The sequence below is a fragment of the Protopterus annectens genome, chromosome 1.part1 (genome assembly GCF_019279795.1).
Source record: "Protopterus annectens isolate FY-2018-M chromosome 1.part1, PAN1.0, whole genome shotgun sequence".
NCBI lineage: Eukaryota > Metazoa > Chordata > Ceratodontiformes > Protopteridae > Protopterus > Protopterus annectens.
The window spans coordinates 349,353,036-349,373,696 of NC_056726.1; the positions used below are offsets into that span (position 1 = coordinate 349,353,036).

Genomic DNA, 20,661 nt, shown 5'->3' on the forward strand with positions numbered 1-20,661 from the left:
CGCTAGACTGGCTAGAACTACCCTATCAACTTCAATATAACCAACTTAGAGTTCACAAAATTCTCTTCCAACCAGACAGTACACCCATACTGAAAAATATTATTGCTCCTACAGTAACCTAAAAGCCCTCCGTTCTTCCAATGGAACACTAGTACAAACTGTTAAAGCCAACAATTCAGCTGGTGAATCACTATTTGCCAACTCTGCTGGTAAAAACCTGGAACTTACTCCCTGCTGAACTTACTACTGTGCCCTCCTTATCCCAATTCAAAATATCCCTAAAGAAATACTAAAAACGCTTTGGCGTTGTCCCTGTACAAACCCTGACTAACCCCACTCAAACATGAACTATAAATGAGAACCTTACTACAAGAATAAAACTCTGATCCTTTAACTGTCCAGAAATAATGTTGGTCTCTCACCTACTGGTAAGATTTAAAGTATAGATGATACCATGTGTGTTAACCACTTTGTGTTTCCCCTTTTCGGATGTAATTTCCATTTCCCTCTCGGCTACTAACTTCCAACCATTTCCTGTGTGTGTACTTCAGAAAATCCTGTACCTGTGTGTATATATCATGAAACAAATTTCTATGTTGTGATAATTCAATGTAATAATTTCACTGTATTTACACTTATGTACATTTGGAGCTTTTCTCCCCAGGTCTCTGCTGAAAATGAACCTGTATCCAGTCTGACTTTCCCGGTTAACAAATGTAAAATAAGAGTAGAAATAAATCCCTGTACTTTGTATCTATGATGTAAAGGCCTTGACCATTCTACAAAATTCACCCCTGTGTGTTGTAGTCCTTTACTGCATTTTTGTATGCCACCTTGCTGTTTAAAGACTGCTAATACATGAATATTCAACATTAGTACAAATAAACATTTTCTACATTTTATGCAAAGAAACCTAGATGTCTTCTTGTTGAGCTTTGTGTTTTATATTCTGTTCAGCGTGGTAGATTATTAGTAATTTTTTTACAAGAAAATGTTCACTGTATGAAATTCCATGACTTTTGTCTTTGCCTTATTGACCTTGGCTGGAGCAGTGACCCAATACAACCCATCCACAACCCCTTTTTCCTACTTGCACATGGAGTCCGGGTGTTCCAACAGTGACACGTGGTAAGAAAAACAAAATGGTGTACTGTTAGAGCAGGATTTGCCTTTTCTGCCTATGGAAAGATTTCATTGTGCACCTGCCAGGGGGATATGATGGTCCCTTTAAAAAGCTTGGTACTTGGAAGAACTGGCATTGGTGCTGGCTAATGTCATGGACATCACCCATACAGATGTGCAGTCCAGGCCTTGGTATGACCTAAGGATGTGCCATTGACTTGCTTAAACAGTAGGAAGCAGAGGTTCAGGAGATGTAGTGTAAATTATTATCCCCACCCCACACACACATTTATCTTCCATTGTGTTAGTTGATCACCTGTGTTTAATGCTTGCTTCAAAGCAGCTGGAAAACAAATCCTTGTTTATGGCTGGTAGATGTAGAAGACAGGAGTGCCCCCGTAGGCAATAGGCTGTATGTTGTATAGCATTAGTGTACAGTTGCAGTGCTTGTTCATGTCATGTGAGTCTTGTTTTATTCCTATTTTGCTTTCCATAAACAAGTCTGGTTGAGAAAAGGGAGGTGTCACTGCTATGTTAACCTCAACCTTCACTATTTACAGTGGCTGTTGCTGAGTCACTGTGCCCCCTGTCTGCTTTTTTTTTTAGAACGGGAATGAAGATTGTGTGCTGGAGATGATGACATGGGGGGGGGGGCTGTGCTCTCTTCCATTTCAGGAGTAGAGGGCTTCTGTTCTGAATAAAGACTAGCAGTGTCATATGTAGAGACATAGTGCCAGATGTGGAGGCTGGTAGTGTCTGAGGTGGGCAGGCAGGTGGGCAGCTGCATTGGCAACGTGGAGTGTATATTGGACAAATTTGGAGTTACTCTTTCAACAAGTCCTAGCCTTTTAGAGGAGCAACTGGCCCACAAAGTTAGCCACCCAGGTGTATGATGCCCAAGTGTTTCCTTTCAGGTTGGTCTGGCAGTCAGCCATGTTAAAAGCCCACCCTGTCCCCTTGAGTGTTACCCACTTCCTTGTGTGTCATTGCCCATACCTTCCTTCTTGTCCAGCCATCCCTGTCATTTATGTGCTCCCTACTTGTTTTTTTCATTGACATCCCACCCTTTGTATACCACCCTTGTTTGTCTGCACTTACTACTTTACCTTCTTCCAGTATCCCACCAAAAACCATCCCTCATTACCTTTCTCAATTCCTCCCCTCTTTTAATGGAAAGCAGTCTCCCCCACCATCTGCTCTGTATTACTTACACTTGCATTTTTTTTCTGTTTCCTGTCCTGTGCTTTCCTACTGTCCTCTATCCCTTTTATTCCCGTTTTTTTAATGAAGAACAGGTTCTGTGTTGATATTCACTCCCACACTGCTGTCCATGTTCTGCTATGCTGTCCTACCTGTTGCTTTGCCAGCTACCTGTCTCAGCACTGATTGTAACTGCTCACGCTGCTTTGGGTTCAGAGGGATGAATTTGTTGTGGTGCCATGCAAGTTTTCCTTCTAGTGCTACAGTAGTGCTGCTTCTCCATTTGGCATAATGCTTTGCTGTTCCCACAGCCCTTCTGTTTTGTGGTCTTTCACTTGGTATGGTGGCACTTCCTTTGCATGTTATATCCCTAAATATTTTTTGTACACTTAATGCAGCAAGTCTCTTTGACACTTATTCTTTTAGAAGTTAACTATTTGTTTTGTTCTTCCTGTTGTATTTTATTTTTGTGTGTGTATTTAGAACTGTGTGGGCTGTCTGGAAAATTAGATTGACACCTTTGAGAATAAATAGAAGGCCAAGTGGAGCCAAACAATCCTGAGGCTGTTCCAGTACAAAAATACTTGTCTACTGTTGGTCACTTTTTTTTTTTTTTGGGGGGGGGGGGTACTTTAAAAATGAAACATTCTAGCTTGCTTTACTTGCTTACATCCCCTCTTGAATAGGGATAACAGATGCCTTTGGGTTTGTCTCTTGCATTACACACTGGGTGATGACTTACTTTATCCCCTGTGTTCATCCAACTTTATTACCATTTCAGTACTTCTCTGAATTATACCTGAAGTCTCTTTACTTGGTATTTTGTAATAATATCAGCTCTTCACTTCAACATGGTACGCATCCTAACTTTTCTGATGTGTGACAAAGTCCAACATGGGATCGATAGGCAACATAGGACTGTAAATTAGAAAGATGACTAGCTCAAATGCTATACTAAATTGTGCAAAAGTCAGACACGCAAATAAAACTGATTTCTATATAGTACCATATTGCCTACCCTCCCAACAAAAAAAAAAGTACCACTATAACCAAGCCGTGCTGAAACAATAGAGATCTCGAGTAAATGCCATTTGCTTGCTTTTTTGATAATTATTCAAAAATGTTCAAATTTCAAATACTCCACCCTGGCATTACTGAAAGATCTGTCCCTTCTGAACATTTCCCCTCCACCATAGAACCCATGCTAAAGCTCAAAATCGAATTTACATACAGTTGAGCTATGTAAATGTAAAAGATACTTGATAAACCCACTTTTGTCTTATACTGCATGCATATCCCTATTTTCATTCCATTTATTTAGTCTGTTGCATATCCCCATTGTCATCCCATTTAGTCTGTTGCCATTTAGCAAACTACCTTTTTGAAAACTGAGTTTAGGTTGAACTGTAATTTAACTAGTGCAGCTGATGCCCCCCCAAAACACACCTCTCTATTTGACCTGCTATCCTCTGCACTTGACCAATACGTGTTACCCTTTCACAGACCCATCTGTTGTTTTGGATTGTTATATTGCTCGACATGCATTGGATGGCGCAGTGGTAGCATTGTTGCCTCATAGCAAGAGGTTCTCCGGGTCGATTCTCAGCTGGGGTGCCTTTTGTGCGGAGTCTGCATGTCTTCCTGCGTTTGTGTGGGTTTCCTCCGGGTGTTCCGGTTTCTTCCCATGTTACAAAGACATGCATCTAAAGCCTTTCTCCCCTGGCCTCCGCTCAAAATTGGCTTTGTTCCAAGTCTGACTTTCCCGGTTAACAAATGTAAAATAAAATAATAAAATGCTTTTTTGTTTGATTTCAAAACTGCCTTTGGTTTATTCTGCATGGTATTCGGCCTTGAATTGTAGGGTGTTACTCCACAGATCATGTATTTCCTTTGGAATTTAGAGTAGAGTGTTAAAACTAAGGCAGATATCTGTATCTTGCATATTCTGCATTGACTGTCTAAAATGAATTTGCTGTACAAGTTTCAGTCTTAAGTTGATTTGTATAGATGGGTACCTTTCATGTTTCTACTCAGCAGGGTAATTTGTTAGTACCAGAGGCCAGTGTTGTGTTGAGTTTAGCCATATGCCAGTATTGTGTTGAATTTAGCCATATCTGTAGCTGCTCAGTCTGGCCTCTTCTGATTTGGGAGTCTTTTGCATAATAATGTATTGTAAAGTCTTGGTGTCACATGAATAGATCACACCTCCACTTATTTTGTAGGAGTCACTTAATCATTTTCCTTTTGTTTGTGAAGATGTATAGCAGTGTTCAGAGTCTTAATTTTTTTGTCTTCATTTTGCAGGTGGCCTATTGACTGGGAAATATAAATACGAAGACAAGGACTGCTCTCAACCAGTGGGAAGGTTCTTTGGCAACAGCTGGGCAGAGGTGTATAGAAACAGGTGAGATTTGCATTAAATGCATTATACTATAAGCCATACTTTGTACCCACTGAGTACTAAGCTCAGGGTTTCCTACTGTTTGAGACCATACTATTGTGAAATATAATATTCAGAACTGTGAACAGCTGCACTTGGTTGTTCAGAAGCAAGTGGTTGCTGTAAATGGAGTGTTATCGACAGGGAAAGGTCAGATTCCAAAAAATCAGTTTAGTAACTGCAGTGTTCTGTATTTCAGAGAGGCTGTTGAAACAAATTCTGGCTGACATTTTTGTCTTCTGCTAACTACAAAAAAAAAATGCTGGTACCATAAAATGCTTAAAAAAAAAAAAAAAAGCAACATCCTAAGCTACCACTAGGGTATATAAAATGGTAGCAGCTGCATTGGTGTATGATGCAGAAATCATTTACAGGGATTTGTGTGTGCAGTAGAACTCTATGGTGTCTTCAGAAACTGCTCTTGACAAGAGGATGAAAGAGAAGGTCGGTAATGAAGTGTCAATATTTTCAAAGGCAAGTAATTTATTTTCTAAATGACATTGTATAACAGCAGTATATCCCATTCATATGTAGATAGTGCAGATTTACCCATTCATATGTAACTCTTGCATGTTTACCCAGAGCTACCTTTGTTTGGTCATTTGCAATTCCTCATAACCTGCCGGGGGTAGAGCCTGCATTAACCTCCACACAAATAACTTGTATTGTGTAAATGATTGCTGTTGGTTTCTTTTTGCAGTAACTTTCTAAAGGCATAACTTTGCAGTGTGTGCTACATGAATGAGATGTGAAATGGTTAATATTGCGACTGAGGTGCATTGATGATTTTTCATGAGGGATGAAAGCAGACAGTGTCATGTCATTTTAGGATTTAATTTTTATATAGAGTATAATCCTCTTTATTGTAGTGCTTACTTTTTTGCACAGTAAATTGAAGGAAATATATACAATAAATAGGCAGTTTTTCCCCATCTCTTTCAACCTTCTGGTTTAAAAGCCGCTCTTGCGCTTGTTTCCTACCTTTCCTGTTACTAGTCTAGTCCAGATACAGAGTTGCTATATCCAGGACTGTTAAGCTTCTGAGCCCCCGCAAGCCATTCTGTGTTGGAGGGAAGCCTTCTAGCTTTTCAGTGGGAGTGATAAGGCCTAGGTAGCCTATCTACCACAAGAGGAGTGGTTCTGGCCCAGAAATTGTAGTTTACTGGCCGTTTGGGCAGTTTTTTTTCCATCTCTCAACTTTCTGGTTTTAAAGCCCGTGTTTGCGCTTGATCCCCACCTTTCCCGTAACTAGTCTAGTCCAGGTACAGAGTTGATGTATCCAGGGCTGTTAAGCTTCTGAGCCTCCCCAAGCCTTTGTGTTGGAGTGCAGCCTTCTAGCTTATCAGTGTGGGAGTGGTAAGTACTAGGTAGCCTGCCTACCACAAGAGGAGGGGTTTTTGGCCCAGGAATTGTAGTTTATTGATCATTCGGGAAGTTGTCCATATCTTTCAACTTTCTGGTTTAAAAGACCACATCTGCGCTAGTTTCCCATCTTTCCTGTAACTAACCTACTGGAAAGCACTAGAAAGCCTTAAACTGATATAAGCCTTCTAGCTTAACTCATTCCCTCCGGTACAGCTCTTGAGTGTGTGTCTTTAACTCCCAGTGGGTGTGGCTTAAGCCTTTAAAAATGAAGTTATCACCTTACAGTTCTAGAAAATGCTCATTGATAGAAGTCAAATATCAATACAGTTGTGTTTGCCATCACATATGCTTCAAGACAAAATATCCTGGTACCTTGTATATAACATGGTTTTGGAATTATTAATGCAAATATGAACAATCAATATTTGACGCCTAGATTTAGCAGTAGGAGGTAACTACAGAAGATGCCTGGAGGAGCACTGTGCTGTAATGAGAGACTTTGGAGTGAATGAGTATCAGTTTTCTGTATTTTCTTGCTGTACTTAACTGTGTTCCGCCTAAATGCTGATTTTCCAGCACTTATTGTGATTTAAAAGCTTGTTTTTTTCACATTGTGCTTATTTGACTGCCTGCACTTTTAAAAAGTTGTGTTTTGTTTAAATTGTTTAACTGTTGTAGGCTACACACTAAAGTGCGATAGCCTTTTCTGATCATTTGTAGTCGTTTTAAAGCTGTTTTAAGTGTACTTTTTACTGTTTTTGCCTTATCTTTTCAAAAAAAAAAATTTTTCTTGTTTCCCGCCTTTCTAGTATAGTCCAGTTTTCAGGCTAGTGCTGAATTCAGGGCTGTTACAAGTTTGAGTTGCCCATACCTTACTTGGATAGAGGGAAGTTTCTCTGCTCACCTGTGAAAGAGGGGAACTTTGAGCAGCCATCTGTCCTTGGAGGAGTGATTCCATCCCAGAAGTTAGTAGTTTAAAAAACGCGTTTGCATGGTTTGCACTAATATACCCTGACACTTGACTGCCCAGCAGGGCAAGGCTCTTTATCCACCCCTCACCAACTAAGCAGCTCACCCTACTATTCAGGCATGACCAAAGGGCAACTTCAGGTGTACTCTGCAGTCCAGCTGGTGAATCTGGGTATCCTGAGGCAATGTTACAACTGACTCATGTACACAGACAGCCCCCTCCTCCTACCACAAAACACTAACATATGCGGAGATGCAATTATACAGCCAAACTGGAGGCTAAGGTCTCTCCACTAAACCAGCACTGGCAAAAAATACACATAAATACACAAAATCATACTCTGAGGCTCTAAACAAAAACCTGCAAAAGCATCAGAGAGCTCCAAAGCAGATACCCACAAAACCTGCACCTAAACCAGACAACACATAAAACACAAAATCAATGTGCCGCACAGTCACAGCCCTTAAGGCAAAATAACATACCTAACACACCAGTAATAGGTGACTCAATAGTCAGGCACACTCCAGCCCCACTCACTGGGCTGGACAAGGAGAAGGTTACTGTTAGCTGCCTGTCAGGAGCCAGAATCCGCCACATAACGCAAGCACTCAGGTCACTCCAGAACCAGTACAAATATGACTGTCATTGTTCATGTTGGTGTGAATGACCGGAGATGTACCTCCCTGGACTATATGAAAAGAGACAGGAAGAGCTCTCTGATCATGTAGCCCAGGTGGGTATGACCCTGACCCTGAAGTAGCATCCTGCCCTCACCAAGAATGATACCTCAGTATAAAGAAAAAATGATCAGTTTCAACAATTGGCTAAGCTTCTGGTGTCATTCAAAGGGGATCCACTGTCTGTCAGCCTGGGATGACATGCTTGACAAGGCGCGTTGCTTCTTGCACCTGTTACCCCCTTGGGTTTTGAATACTGGCCAAGGCTCTTGCTGTCCCCATAGTGCCTTTTTTAGGCAAGGCTCAAAATTCAAACCCACTTCCTTAAACAGCACAAGTAAAAAAAAAAATGAGGGTTATGCTACTCAACGCCAGGAGTTTAAAATCTCAAAATGCATGTGCTCGAAGCACTCCTACATATGGAGAACGTCTACATCTGTGCAGTAAATGAAACCTGGTTCAAGGTTCCAGAGAGCACTCCAGCACTACTGGGCTACAACTCGTACCACACATTTCGGCCACAGAACACAGACTGAAACACAAAAGGAGGGGGGGTGTATCCATATTCATCAAGGATACCCACACCTCTAGGTTAGTGGCGCAGCATGATACCTCTGTGATCATCCATGTGCAACTAACATCGGGCAAATCTGCAGTGCAAATTGTGGCCTGCTACAGATCTCCCTCCATGACCCAGGACCACCACTCCGTCTTTCTGGAGACACTGGAAAACATAAAGGTCCTACCGAACACCCTGATATTGGGCGATTTCAATTACCCTACCATTAACTGGGAAAACTACTTGAGTACAAACTCCCAGACTCAGCGCTTCCTGGAGTTTATCAACAAGTGCCCTGGATCAGCTGGTAAACTCCCCTACCAGAGGCCACAGCATATTGGACCTGGTCATCACCAATATGGGCGACAGGTGTTCTGTATCGGAGGTTAACCCGTCACTGGTTAGATCAGACCATAAACTAATCACCCTGGATGTCCACACCCCACCACCACCACCCACAACCAAGGAAACCACAGTGAAAAACTTTTCTAAAGCAAACTTCACCTTACTTAGAGGTGGTAAGTTTCACAGCCCCCACGATAAAGGATAACACTGCCTAAGATGCAGAATCCTTTACAGTTGCACTCTGTGAGCACCTACAAGGATGCATGGATCGTGCCATCCAAGACTTCCTCCCCTACGAGAAGGAAACCTGTCTGGTGGACCCCTGCCATAAACTGGTTATACAACAAAAGGAGGAAACTAGTTCAGAAAAAAAGCAAATCCCAAGAAGGAAAGACATCCATGATCAGTATCCGTAAGAAACTAAGGTCCCTCATAAAATCATCCAAGGCTAACTTTGAAAGAAAAATAGCCAAGGATTCGAAAGATAACCACAAAGCCGCCTTTAGCTATGTCAAGAATCTAAGTGGCAACTCGCAGATATGCTCTGAGCTAGTGCAAAATAGCACAAAATATACTGAACCTACTGATATTGCCAACATCCTGGCAGATTCAGTGCAAACTTCACCTCCCTCTCACCTTCAAAAGGGCCCACAACAATACTGGAAAAGTGTAGTGTCCTGGAAATCACAGAAGTACAGGTGAAAACAGCCCTTTCAAAAGCCAAAAACACAGCATCAGTGGGGCCAGATGGTGTCCCAGGCTGCGTCTTGCACAAACTATAGAACGAACTAACCCCCCCCCCACCTAAACATGCTGTTCAACCTCAGCCTCTCCACAGGCTTCATGCCCATAGAATGGCACACAGCAATGGTTTTTCCACTCCACAAAGGAGGGGCCACAACTGACCCTTGTAACTATCGCCCCATAAGTCTGACTAGCCTGGTCTGCAAGGCTATGGAGTGCATCATCATGGAACTGAGTAACAAAGACATTGGGAACCTCCAAACACTTGACCTGACCCAGTTCGGCTTTAAGGGCAGGTCATGTCTACTAAACCTGGTTGACTTCTTCGAGACAGTCACCAAGGCCATAGACAAGGGAAAGGTGGTTCACACAGCCTACATTGATCTCGCCAAGGCGTTTGACACAATTCCTCACTCGGGTATTATAGAAAAAGTCACCAGCCTGAACATAAACCTGTACGTTACAAGATGGGTTGCCAACTGGCTTACAGACAGAACTCACACGGTAAGAATAGCGGGCTCCAGGTTGAGTCTAAACTGGTCACAAGTGGTGTCCCGCAAGGCTCGGTTCTGGGACCCCTACTGTTAGACATATATTTCTCAGAAGTACAGGCAAACGCAGGAGGGCTATGGCTAACCAAGTTCGCTGATGACTGCAAAATGGGAGCCATAACTGACTCTCCAGCTGACACGGACATCCTTCAAAAAGGCCTTACTGAGACAGACACCTGGTGTCAAAGTCATGGCCTCAAGCTAAATGCTAAAAAATGCATAGTCATCCCGTTTGGGAAAAACAAAACACCCACGAATTACCACATAGGCGGCAGCCCCCTTACTACAGAAGAGGTGATAAGAGATCTGGGGACCCAGGTCGATGGTAATCTCTCCTTTGACAATCATATTGCCAAAGTAGTTGGTAATTAGACAGGCCACACAGAAGGATTTCCTAAGGGGTTCGCATCTAGAAATAGAGGTTATAGTGCCCCGCTACTCATCACTCAGCAGACCCATCATAGAGTACAATGCCCCATTTGGGATGTACCTCACAAGACACTTCCAACAGCTGGAATGACCACAAAAGCACCTCACCAAGAGGATTACTGGCCTCAAACATGTCCTATGCAGCCCGACTGAAAAAATTCCAGCTGTACTCCGTGGCATATCGCTTACTCAGAGGTGATCCTCTGCCTGACTTACAAAGCCATGTCCAATTCAGAATTGATGGACATGCTCCACCTAAAGAAATTCAAGTCACTGCGAGCCACACGCTCTAGTGAGCTTGCCACAACAATAAATAGAACATGCTGGAGGGATAGATTCCTGTCACAGACTCCCCATGATTTGGAACAAAATTCCTAACTACATTAGGCAGAGCCCCTCACTTAACACTCTTCAAGAGAAGCTTTGAGTGAATGGGTAACAGAAAATACACCTCCGGGACCACTTCATTGGCTCTGCTTGACAGAGGCTCAGTTAATCAATGGGGCGGCGAAAGCCGACACACACTGGCTAGGCTTATAAATGCCCTCGGGCAGATAGCCTAGTATCTACCTATAGACCTATTACAGAAAATGCAGAGTTATTCCAAAAATAAGTACTCTGGAACCAATTTAACATCATAAATAAAATTGCAGCTGTCAGTAAAATACAATGAACTTCAATGAGAGTCCAAATTTATGTTCCACCACACACAAATGGGAGCACGGCTGATTTTAGTACCAAGACAACAGTCCAAATGTCCACTGCAGCCTAAGCTGATTAGGGAGGTCTGTTTAAAGATTCATCTTCTCCAGTACATTCAGTGACTAGATGCCCAACAGAATTAACTGTGAAAACTATATAATGTAACATTGCTGCAAATAAAAGCAGTAAGATACAAACTGCAGCAGTCAAAACACACTTTGAAAAGTACAACACAGTCAGCAGACTAGTTGTCTCCAAGCTCCTCACTGGTAAAGCCTCCGCTACATATGTGAAATGAACATGTTCAGCAAGGTAAAGCAAGACTTGTGAAATTAATGGAAAATTTTCACCAAGATCATAGAAGCTGGAAAACTGTCAAGTGGCCAACAGTTTTGAAGGATTGATGAAGAATGAAGATTGCACCCAACACTGCTGTATTTGTTCAGCGCCAGTGGTGTAACTTTCACTGCAAAATGTTTGCTTCTCGAGATGAGGCTTTCAGCTGCTGTGTAAAAGTGGCCTAAACACACACAACATCAGGGAGCCGAAGAACATTTATTACAGAAAATACTCCTTAAAGGTTGAGAGGTGTGAGAGAGCGAGACTGTAGCATCCCCACACAACAAACCTAGCTTATAAGTCAGTGTGAGGAAGGTGTGTTTAAACAAAATAAGATGTCTGATTAAGTGGCATGTAGATCAGAGCAGTAAGATCCCCACCAGGAATACTTAGCACTGCTCAGGATAGCATTCGGGGGTGGGGGAGTCTGGGAGTACATAATGAGACTGACTGGCTAACAGGGTGAAGAGGAGGTTACGCAATGGAGAAAGCGTGGGAGGCTTTCATTATGTGAAAGAGTGATGGCACTTTGCCTACTTTGGTGGCATAGAAAGATAAAGGGGTGTTTACAGCACAGGCAGTGGTTCAAGGGAACAAGAGAAGGGCTACAAAGATGGTAAGGACAGCAAAGGAGCAAGCTGAAAGAGTTGGTAGAATGGGACTGGAAGGGGAAACTTTTTTTTTTTCTGTTATGCAACAAAAAGGAGAGGTGGACCTGGCCAAGCTAATCAAAGATGGGGTAAAGATCTGGAAGAATTTGGGGATAAAGCAGTAGTTCAGGCTTCATGAAGGAAAGCAAGGGAATGGGGAAAGCCATGCTGGGAGCATGGTAGGCCATTGTGGAAGAGCAATAGTTAAATATTGGGGGGGGGGTTGAGATGAAACACTTAAGGGATTCTACCACCTGCAAGCATTCTCTGGAATCTTAGCACTGTGCTGGCAGATCTCCTGTCTAGAGTCTTCAGCATCCGACTGCCAGTGCAGAAATGTCTGAATTCTGGAGGAAAAAGTGTGGTATCCTTGTTCAGGTGGAACAGGAAGAATCCTGGGAGCTTGCAGGCCTGTTAGCTTAACAGCTGTGCCCAGAGAAGGGGGATAATCCTGTTGGAAAGGTTACTTGCTTTACTAGGGGAACCTCAGTCCACAGAACAATGAAGCTGGATTCTTGGCCAAAGTCAGTCTTAAGCTAGAGAACTGGACAGAGGAGGGTGCTAGATGTGGCTTATCTTGACTTTCACCATAGTTTGACAGTGTCCCACAGATAATAGCTGCTAGAAAAATGAAAGGGGTTGGAGGTAGAACAGAAACTGGGGAAATGGATTCTTGATCGATATAAGTGATAAAATATAGAGGATTGAGTGTGTAGACTTTGGACTTCTAAGGTGATGGTTGCTGACTGAACAGAATAAAGGATAGTCCCAGAAAGCAACAATAGAATGTAGAAAGAGGCCAACTGTATATTTCACTCGGCAGTTCACTTTGTATGGTTAAGCGCTTTCACCCTTTTAGTTTTGGAACTTCATTAGAACTGCTTATTATAGGAAGAACCAGATTTAAATAAACAAAATGAGCTTCACATGACAAATTACAATCAATGAGCCTAATGAACCAATTAAAAATGAAATACTATGAAACTGTAAAATGTTGGTTTCAAAATAGTAGTGATGGTGCAAGCACCATTCAAACCTGGGTACCTTGTGGCATTTAATATAAGTTGCCATTTCATCTCACAAGCTTCTAAGTAGCTGTCCATAATCCAATCCTGTGGATCCTGTTTTACTTGCTCAGTAACAAAAAAGCTGTGCTTTTACAAAGCACTTGTGTATTTACTCTTCTGATATCCAACAAATGTTCACAAATTCGGTCTTTGAATTTTCTTAATGTCTTATCTACATAATATGCTGGACATACCAAACATTGAGCTGGGTAAACAACATTTTTAGAACAGTTATAATATCCATTGACATTAAATGTTTTATCTGTAATTTCAAAATGATCATAGCCTATAATGTTGGAACAGTGAGAACAAAATCCACACTTAATGGTGCCGCATTTAGAATTATGTATATGCTTCATCCTGGGCTCTAATTTTAAGTTTGGTCTCTTCTATAGACAACCTTAGGTCTCTCCCCAATCTCTCAGCGTATTCTGAATCAGCAAAAAATTATATTCCAGTTTTTAAATAGATAACTTAACATGGCCCTGCTATCTAAAGATTAAGTGGAAATAAACAATTTTTGCGGAATTCTCCATTTATTTAGTAGTTGTGACATGTAACTTTCCCATCACAGATAAATTGTTTGATAACAAAGGAACATAGAATGCTCACACACTGAGTTTTAGCAATAACCTCATCTTTTATATTGGTCCCAAACTCCAAGGGGTATCCTCTGTTCAAAAACATATCCTTTAACAGGTCACACTCGCGTATAAATCAAAATCGGAAATCCTTCTGGCTAACCTCACATATTGTTCTTTAACTACAGACTTTTTTGATGCAACAGATGCCAGCCTAAAAAATGAAGATGAGTTTGGAAATGTAGCTTTACAAAATATAGTCTAACAGTATTTGTAATTATAAATCTCTCTCTACTTTAATGGCAGTTCTCATCAAAATTGAAGGGAAAACGCAAAAATGTATTCTAAAAGTTCATCTAGTTTTTCCACAGGACCTTTCCACAATGTAAAGACGTCATCCAAAAAACTGGTGTACATTAGCCAGGGGGCAGCTTGTGGCCCCCCATGTTCCCCAACTGTTATGGTTAAATGGGAAAGATCACTTTGCCTTTGGATGTCTGTATGAGTCTAGCTGGAGAATGTATACCTGTTTCTTGATGTGTTTATATTGTGGAAAGATCCTGTGGAAAAACTGCATGGATTTTTAGAATACATTAATACTGCATCATGTTTGCATTTTTTCTTCAATTTTGATAAATGAACATTTTGGACAATAAACACTGTTTTTATTTTATATCTGCCAGTTTTGTCCATTATTTCTGTTTTTGTTGTGACCTTGCTTTGAGGTTGGCGTGTCAAGACACAGAGGATCAGCATTCTTTTGTTGTATCACAGTTCGTTGTCTCACCGAATGCTGGTATTGTTTTTAATTTCTGAGAGTATATATTTTTGCTGATTCAGAATATGCGGAGAGATTGGGGGGGGGTACCTAATGTCTACCAAATTGAAATTTGTCTGCTAGTATGCTGCTAATGTCAATTGAGTCCAGAAAGGTGGTGACATTTTGAATGAGTTCAGAGCAAATTTTGGATGTTGGTTTGTAGTTTTGTAGTGTAGCAAAAGGATTTTAAGGATGCTGGTGGTAGCTGAGCCCACAAAACTGATCCACGTGTGTTTAATTGTGGCTACATCTATACGGGTAAGGTTAAAGAGTTCATGTGTCAGAACTGTGTTGGATCTCCTGATTTAGGTATGGTGGATGGCAAGTCGTCCATGACTGTAGCAAAGTATTCTTTAAATGTCCAGCCTTGGTAATGATTTAAGGTAAAGCGGTCTATCTTAAGTAATTTTTGGATTTTCTCATTGTTTTTTCTCATTTAAGTTATTAAAATCTTTCCATATGTGACATGATGTGATATATATTGGTAGTTTATAAGGTGTGAGATTGCAATCACATTTAATTTCTAAGGGACTTTTGTCAGTTCATCCTTGACTAGTTTGTTTTACTGGCAGTATCCCTGACTGTTTCATGTATTTATTGATCCATGGTAAATTGTCATTTTGACTCTGTTCTGTACAGAATACTGACAAAAGTTAGAAAAGCAGTGCCAGTATTAATGCCCGATAGCAGGCTGATTGAATTGGTATCAATCTTCTTTGGAGGATTCTTATATGGGGTGTTAAGGTAGTGCATGTATTTATTGATCCATGGTAAATTGTCATTTTGACTCTGTTCTGTACAGAATACTGACAAAAGTTAGAAAAGCAGTGCCAGTATTAATGCCCGATAGCAGGCTGATTGAATTGGTATCAATCTTCTTTGGAGGATTCTTATATGGGGTGTTAAGGTAGTGCATGACTTGCATGTATATCTCCAAGTCACAAAATTAGACAAGTGATCACTTAAATGTTTGACTGGAGTGCTATTTGTAGTTGCATGGTCAGTTTTCGGAAAAGGTATTTTATTTGTCATTTTTTGTCACATCTTAGTATTTGAGCTCTCTGAAATCCAGTGAGATACTGTTACTTCTATGGGCAGATTGTATCCTGGCTACCATAATCTGTTTGCTGGTGTTTGTCTCATTTTTCACACCTAGGATTTGGGTCTCTGTTACTTATTGGTCAGAACACATGGAGGAAGAGTGGTCCTGCACTGGCTATCTTGCCCCATAAAGGACTTCAGCATTTTCCTGTATTGAAAACCCTTTACCTCCTTAGGAATTTTAATTTCATGGTCAACAGGTTTGCCGGCTTTGAAGCTTGTTACTTGGAAGATGCTCTACTCTGCTTTTATGATCTTGGAGCTTCTGGTCCTTATTTATAGGGAAACTTCTTTGGTCTCTTACAAGTATCACATGCCTCTTAAGACTACTCCACATTTCTTCTGAAAGTGGTATCTGAATTTTAAACTTTTTTTTTTTCCTAGAGCAGAAAGTCGAGCTGTTTGAGCCTTGGACATGTTCATAGGTTCATACTAGGCTATCTGTCCTAGGGCATTTATAAGCCTAGCCAGAGTGTGTTTGGCTTTCGCCACCCATTTTAAATTAATTTTGCTATGCCCTTTTTCGAGGTTAGTATACTGTGCCTCTGTCTAACAGTGACACAGAAGTGATACCCGGGGTAAACCTACGATCTCCCATCCACTCATCAAGATTCCTCTTGAAGAGAGTCAATGAGGGACTCTGCCTAACCTAGACTGGGATTTTATTCCAGAGTGAAGGGAGCCTCTGGGTTATGAATCTGTCCCTCCAGCATGTCCTATTTATTTCAGTGCTGAGGTTCAAGTCTCTCGAGCATGTAGCTCGATGGGATTTGGATTTTCTGAGGTGCAGCATGTCCATTAATTTCGGGTTGGACATGGCTTTGTACATCGGGCACAGATCGCCTCTGAGCAGGCAGTATGCCACTGAGTAGAGCTGGAGTTTCTTTAACCGGGCAGCATATGGCATCTGTTGGAGCCCTTTGATCCTCTTGGTGAGGTACTTTTGGGGTCTTTCCAGTTGCTGCAGGTGTCTGGTAAGGTACATCCCAAAAGGGGCATTGTACTCAATTATGGGCCTGATGGATGAGTAAAGAGGCACAATGACCTCCCCTGATCTAGATGTGAATCCCTTCATGATTAGGTGGGCTATATAAAATGTTTTTCTAACCACTTTGGCCACGTGGTTGTCAAATGAGAGATTGCTATCAACTTGGGTCCCCAGGTCCTTAATTACTTCTGTACTTAATGGATTACCACCTATGTGGTAATTTGTGGGCACTTTGTTTTTGCCAAAGGGGATGACTGTACACTTTTTGGCGTTTAACTTGAGGCCATGGCTCTGGCACCAGTTGTCTGTTTCTATGAGGCCCTTTTGGAGGATGCTTGTGTCGGCTGGAGAGTCGATTATGGCGTCCAGTTTGCAGTCATCTGCGAACTTAGTCAGCCACAGTCCTTCCGTGTTGGCCTGTACCTTCGAGAAATATATACCGAACAAGAGAGGTCCGAGGACTGAGCCTTGGGGGACGCCACTTGTAACTGGTTTGGAGTCTGACATGGCTGCAGCAATTCTAACCATGTGGGTTCTGTCCTTGAGACAGTTTGCAACCCATCTAGTGACATAGGGGTTTATATTTAAGCTGGTGAGCTTATCTATAATGCCCGAGTGGGGTATTGTATCGAAGGCTTTTGCGAGGTCCAGGTAGGCTGTGTGGACCACCTTCCCCTCGTCAATGGCCTTGGTGACTGTTTCAAAGAAATCAACCAGGTTTAAGAGGCAGGATCTGCCCTTAACAAAGCCAAACTGGGTAGGATCCAGTGTCTGTAGGTCCTCAATATCTTTATTTATGAGGTCCATGATGATCCTTTCCATAGCTTTGCAGACCAAGCTAGTCAGGCTTATGGGGCGATAGTTTCCAGGATCCGTTGAGGCACCACCTTTGTGGAGAGGGACCACTGTTGCTGTACGCCACTCTTTGGGTACATATCCTGTAGTAAGGCTGAGATTGAAGAGTAGTTTTATGTTTGGGTTTAGCTCTTCTTGGAGTTCATGTAGGGCGAGCCGGGACACCATCTGGTCCCATTGATGCTGTGTTTTTTGCTTTGGAGAGGGGGCAGCTCTTACCTGAGCATCTGAGATGTCAGGGGGGCAGCACTCTGCTGGGATAAATATTTGCCCTTTTGGTGGGGAGGGGGGGGGGAGTTTGCGCTGAACCTGTCAGCTAGGATGTTGGCAGTGTCTGTGGGTTCGGTGTATTTTTTGTCATTTTGGACTAATTCTGAGCATATCTGGGAATTCCCACCCAGGTTCCTAACATAATTAAAGAAAGCCTTGTGATTATCCTTAGTGTCCTGTGCAATGTTTCTCTCTAAGCTGGCTTTAGACGATTTTATGAGTGCCCATAGTTTTTTGCCAGTACTAATCAGAGATGCCTTCCCTTTTTGGGATTTTGCTCCGTCATGTAGTAGCTTCCTCCTTCTATTGTATAGTTTGTTTATGGCTGGGGTCCACCAGACAGGACGTCTGCCTTTGGAGGATTGGGTCTTTGTTTTATTTGGGATTGCATGATCCATGCATTCCTGAAGGTGTTCATAGAATGCGTTTATAAAGGATTCTGCGGTCTGGGCCATATTTTTTACAGGCCCGGGGGCTTTGAAGGATTCCACCTCTGTTTTGAGGAGTGTGAAATTTGCTTTAGAGAAGTTTTTCACTGTGGTTTTCAGGGCAGGGGGTGGAGTCAGGATGTGAATATCCAATGAGATTAGTTTATGGTCTGATCTTACCAGTGAGGGATACACTTCTGGTCTGGAGCATAGAGTCCCCATGTTGGTGATGATCAGGTCCAGTATGTTTTCCCCTCTTGTGTGAGTGGTAACAAGTTGTTCCATAGCATTTGAGTTTATAAATTCTAGGAACCTTTGGGCTAGGGTGTTGGAGCTAGAGTAATGCTCCCAGTCTATGTTTGGGTAGTTGAAGTCGCCCAATATAATGGTGTTTGGAGAGACCTTCATATTTTCCAGTGTTCTCAGGAGGGCTAAGTGGGGTTCCTGGGTTTGGGAGGGTGATCTGTAGCAGGCTATAAACTGGAAGGCAGTTTTACCCACTGTTAGTTGCACATGGATAGTCTCTGATGCTTCGTACTGTGCCACCAACCTGTGCACCACAAGTTTAGACTCTAAAGCAAGCACTACTCACTCCACATGCCAGCTGTAGAAATAGTTAACCCTTTCCAAAAACAAATCAATCCATCCAAATTCTCATTACCATCCAATAGCCTTCCTTCTTACAGTAGCCAAAATCGAGAAATTAATCTATACAGAAATTGTTCTGCGTCACCAACCTTTTCTCATTCAAATGGCATGGATTCTGGTCAGGACACTGTGCACCAGCAGCTATTTGAGCCCTCACTAACCAAGTTCGGTTAGGAACGGACAAAGGAGAGAGTAGATTTATTGAAGTCAGTAAAGCTTTTGATTTAATAGATCATAACTTGCTACTAAACCACCTACATTATTCCAGATATACTACCTTGTTGCCACAAAAAGATGTTTTGTTCTTACCATAATGTTCCATGTTTGTTGAATTTTCTCGCTGCCTTTCTTTCTGGTTGGGTTCGGAGCTGATCTCTGCTCCGACTCAGCCACTTCTAAAGCTCGAAGAGTCCTTACTGGCTCGAGGCCAGCCACTTATCCCAGCATGCTTAGCAGTAGCTATCCAGAATTAACCACTAGATAGAACTATAAATTACCAAATAAAGGAAATAACTAAACAATACTGCTTCCTTGTACCGAAAAAATAGAACCATGGTGACAACTATACCAACAGCTGATAAGCAAAGGAAACTCCGCTAAATCAGCCAAAAAGGAAATTCCTCTCAATCATCCAGGATGGGGGGAGGAGGCAGGGACGCAAGAAGGAAGGCGAGATAAGGACAACAAACATGGAACTTTATGGTAAGGACATAACTTCTTTATGTTGTCCATCTTGCCTTCTTTCTTTCTGGTTGGGACAGCATCTCCAGCACCTAAATCCTGAGTGGCTCACTGGAAAAGAGGCTTCAGAACCATGGAGCCAAAAGATGCCCTGTTCCAAGAGGCCATGTCCACTTTGTAATGATTAATGAAGGTATGGGGAGTAGCCCGTGTTGCTGACGCACAAATAGTATCTAATGGAAGCTTGGCTTGAAAAGCTATGGAGGTAGCCAAGGACATAGTAGAGTGTCCTCTTGCCTTTCCTGGGACAGACACATTCCGAGACTCATAAGCATAAGTAATTGTATTGGGCAGCCATTTTGACAAAGTCACTTTGGAAACTGGTGAGCCTTGCTTACTCTGTAAGAAGGGTACAAACAGCTGATCAATTTTCTGATGCCCTTGGTTCTTTGAAGATAAAATCGTAACTGCCTGTGGACAAACGATTGGTGTAGCTTATACTCTGCCTTGTTGCCATAATTTGGAAAGAATACAGCGAGTTCAATGGACTGATTTAAATTATACTCTGAACAGACTTTTGGTAAAAATGAAGGAAGGATTTGTTCTCAGATGCTCTATCCTTATGAAAAATGATGTAAGGAGGGTGGATGGAAAGTGCCTGTAACTTGGAAACCTGTCTAGCTGATGTAATTGCAATCCGGAAAAGGGTCTTCCATGCTAAGAATTTGAGAAGAAGCGGCTGGTTCAAAGGGAGGGAATATTAGAGCCTCTAGTACTAAATTTAAATACCAAGGATGGGGGTTCTCTGATGGGAGGCCTTAATAGGATAGCACCTTTCAAAAAGGCCCTACATAGCTTTTGGGACATAACGTTGGAACCCAGAAGATCCACATGAAAATTGGAAATAGCAGCCAGTTAAACTCTGATTGTAGCAGTCACTGCTCCTTTTTCAAAGGTTTTGGTCAGGAAGTCCAAAATTTTTGAAATTGGTGCTGTAAAGGGATCAGTGTAATTTCTTTCAGCCCAGAAAGAGAACCTCTTCCATTTAGTAGCATAAAGTTTTCTAGTAGTTTGTGAGAAGACTAAAATATGTTGAACCATAGGTGAGATATCCGGAAGCTTGGCTAGG

General features: G+C 42.0%; 1 protein-coding gene across 1 annotated transcript in view; it reads left to right on the forward strand.

Moving 5' to 3' along the window:
- The window catches only part of LOC122804974 (aflatoxin B1 aldehyde reductase member 4-like), a 306,195-nt gene that overhangs the window by 172,197 nt on the left and 113,337 nt on the right, over positions 1 to 20,661 (forward strand). The window contains exon 5 of the mRNA XM_044075223.1: positions 4,627 to 4,726. Within this exon, the coding sequence (XP_043931158.1) occupies positions 4,627 to 4,726 (100 nt within the window). The remainder of the gene's footprint in view (positions 1 to 4,626; positions 4,727 to 20,661) is intronic.